The following is a 2,500-nucleotide window of genomic DNA, read 5'->3' as shown; positions in this document are numbered from 1 at the left end:
ATTACTAATATCATTCTCATTATCAGTATCATTACTATCATTACTGCTATTGTTATGATTGTTGATATTTTTACGATTTTCCTTATTACCATTATCACTTTCATCACTATTATTGTTGATGTTGTTTTTGTCATTGTTATCATTATAATGATAATCACCATTAATATCCTTATCATCCTTAGTAGAAGCAGTAGTATTTCTATCATTATTAGATGTATTATTATCATTATTACTATTATCATCGTTACTGTTGTCATCATTACCATTATCATTATCATCATTATATCCTTATCTTTGTCATTATCATTATCATCATTTTATATCTATCTTTGTCATTATCATTATCATCCTTATTATTAATGTAAATATTACTAATATTGATATCATTATTGTTAACGTTATCATTATTATTATTGTTATTGATATTGGCATGACCATCATTATCATTTTATCGTTATCATTATTACTAGTATCACTATTATCTTCATTATCATTGTCATTATCATTCTTATCATCAGTATCATTATTATCATAATTACAATCTCATTATCATTTTGATTATTGTTTAGTTGTTGTTTCTGTTATCATTTATTTGTTATTATCATGATCACCATTATCATTACTACTACTTTATCATAACCATTATTATCATCACCATTAGTGTTAACATTATCATTACCATTATCATTATCATCATTATCATAACACTGATTCTATCATACGAGGTCATATTTCTGAATCTTGTTAATTGGCTCACTTTATTTGTAGAATCCCGACTAACGAAGTACGATATTTCGATAAACAAGAAACATGCACTTCCGATATCGTGTTTACGACATGTAGAATCCGCTAAATATTCGAATATTGCTTTCCCTCATGTCGGATGTTTGCCATGTATATAGATGTAGATCTTCGTATCACTCCATTTTATATCATTTCTCTAATCAACATATGATATAATTCAGCACTAGCAGTCCCTAGCTTATGATCTCACATAATCGATTGAAAAAAAACACTTCCTAGCTATCGCTACTCATTAGCTGGAATCAAAGGTAGTCGAGCCTTTGATACCTCTAGCGCGAAACATTTCCAGTCGAATTACGTAGCGCAAAACCGCTACGAAGTTGATCTGCAACGGTCGCATGCAACGGGACACATCCGATTAGTCATAATTCATTGACAAATAGGTTCGTTCAACAACATCCGCTTGGCTCCTCATGCAACTGCCAGGGGCTATTTATAGCAAGATCGGATATATATATATACCTCTATTAGAATTTAGAAGAAGAAAACTGAGTTGGAAATCTGACAGTAAGAAAAATACAGTCCAATACTAGTGCATGACGAAGGGAAAAGAGATATTAGAGGAAGGAAGGAGAGAGAGAAAGAGAGAGAGAGAGAGAGAGAGAGAGAGAGAGAGAGAGAGAGAGAGAGAGAGAGAGAGAGAGAGAGAGAGAGAGAGAGAGAGAGAGAGAGAGAGAGAGAGACCAACAGACAGACAGAGAAAAAAAAACGAACCGACAGAGAGCAGAACAGGATCAAGACCAATAAACTGCCAGAGAGGAAGGTCCGCCCTCTCGACAGGCAGCCAAAGACCTCTCAAGGACCTACTCTGGTGGGCGGGGTGGGAGCGGGGTCAGCTCGGGTCAGCCAGACGGCGTAGGCAGCGAGGACGACCAGGTAGCAGGTAGTCCCCATGATGACGACCTCGATGGTGCTGTGGCAGTGGCGAGACGGGGCTGTGAGGCGGGGGAGGCGAGCGCTGCAGTGGCTTGATTAAAGACTTGACTTGAACTTATAACTTACACACCCTTCATTTACATCACTTCCTCCACGCCCTCCTCTCTCTCCCCTCCACCCCTCCCCCCCTCTCCCATTCTCACTTCCACCTTCTCCTCCCTCCCTCCCTCCCCACGTCTCTTGCCCCTTACTCCTCCTCCTCCCCTCTCCCCTTACTTTTCCTCCTCCTCTCCTCTCTCCCTCCATATTCCCTCCCTCCTCCTCCTCCCTATCCCCCCTCCTCTCTCTCCTCCCTCCTCTTCATCCCTATCCCCACCTCTCTCCCTCCCTACTTCTCTCCCTCCCTACTTCTCTCCGCCTCTCCTCTCCCTCCCTCCTCCCTCCCCTCCTCCTCTCTCTCCCTCCCACCTACTCCCCTCCTGCTTACACCTGCACACACTCTTCTCCCAACCACCCTTTGCTCTTTCGTTACTACCGTCTGTTATCCTTTTGTATCCTGCTTCCTCCTTGCCCTTTCGTCTGTCTTTCTTCTCCTCTTGTTCTTATCCTGATATCCTTCCTCTTTCTCCTCTTCGTAGCTTCCATCTCTTCGACCTTCTCTACTAGGTCCTTCTCCCCTTCCTCTTCCTCTTCATCCTCCTCCTCCTCCTCTTTCTCTTCTCCCTCCTTTTCCTCCTCCTTCTCCTCTTCCTCTTCCTCCTCCTAGTCCTCTTTCTTTGCCTCATCTTCATCTTCCTCTTCCTTTTTTCTCCTCCTCCTC

At 41.6% G+C, this 2,500-nt stretch overlaps 1 protein-coding gene across 1 annotated transcript in view; it reads right to left on the bottom strand.

Annotated features, from left to right (window-relative positions):
• LOC122251830 (uncharacterized) overlaps nucleotides 1-1,776 on the bottom strand; it is a 12,081-nt gene extending 10,305 nt beyond the window's left edge. Inside the window, exon 1 of the mRNA XM_043014013.2 lies at nucleotides 1,612-1,776. Within this exon, the coding sequence (XP_042869947.1) occupies nucleotides 1,612-1,698 (87 nt within the window). The 5' untranslated portion in view covers nucleotides 1,699-1,776. The remainder of the gene's footprint in view (nucleotides 1-1,611) is intronic.
• Nucleotides 1,777-2,500: the final 724 nt, after the last annotated feature.

The sequence above is a fragment of the Penaeus japonicus genome, unplaced genomic scaffold, assembly GCF_977035675.1.
Source record: "Penaeus japonicus unplaced genomic scaffold, GWHDUDI00000001_assembly GWHDUDI00000033, whole genome shotgun sequence".
In the NCBI taxonomy this organism is placed as follows: Eukaryota; Metazoa; Arthropoda; class Malacostraca; order Decapoda; family Penaeidae; genus Penaeus; species Penaeus japonicus.
This window is presented reverse-complemented; position numbering and strand designations above follow the sequence as displayed.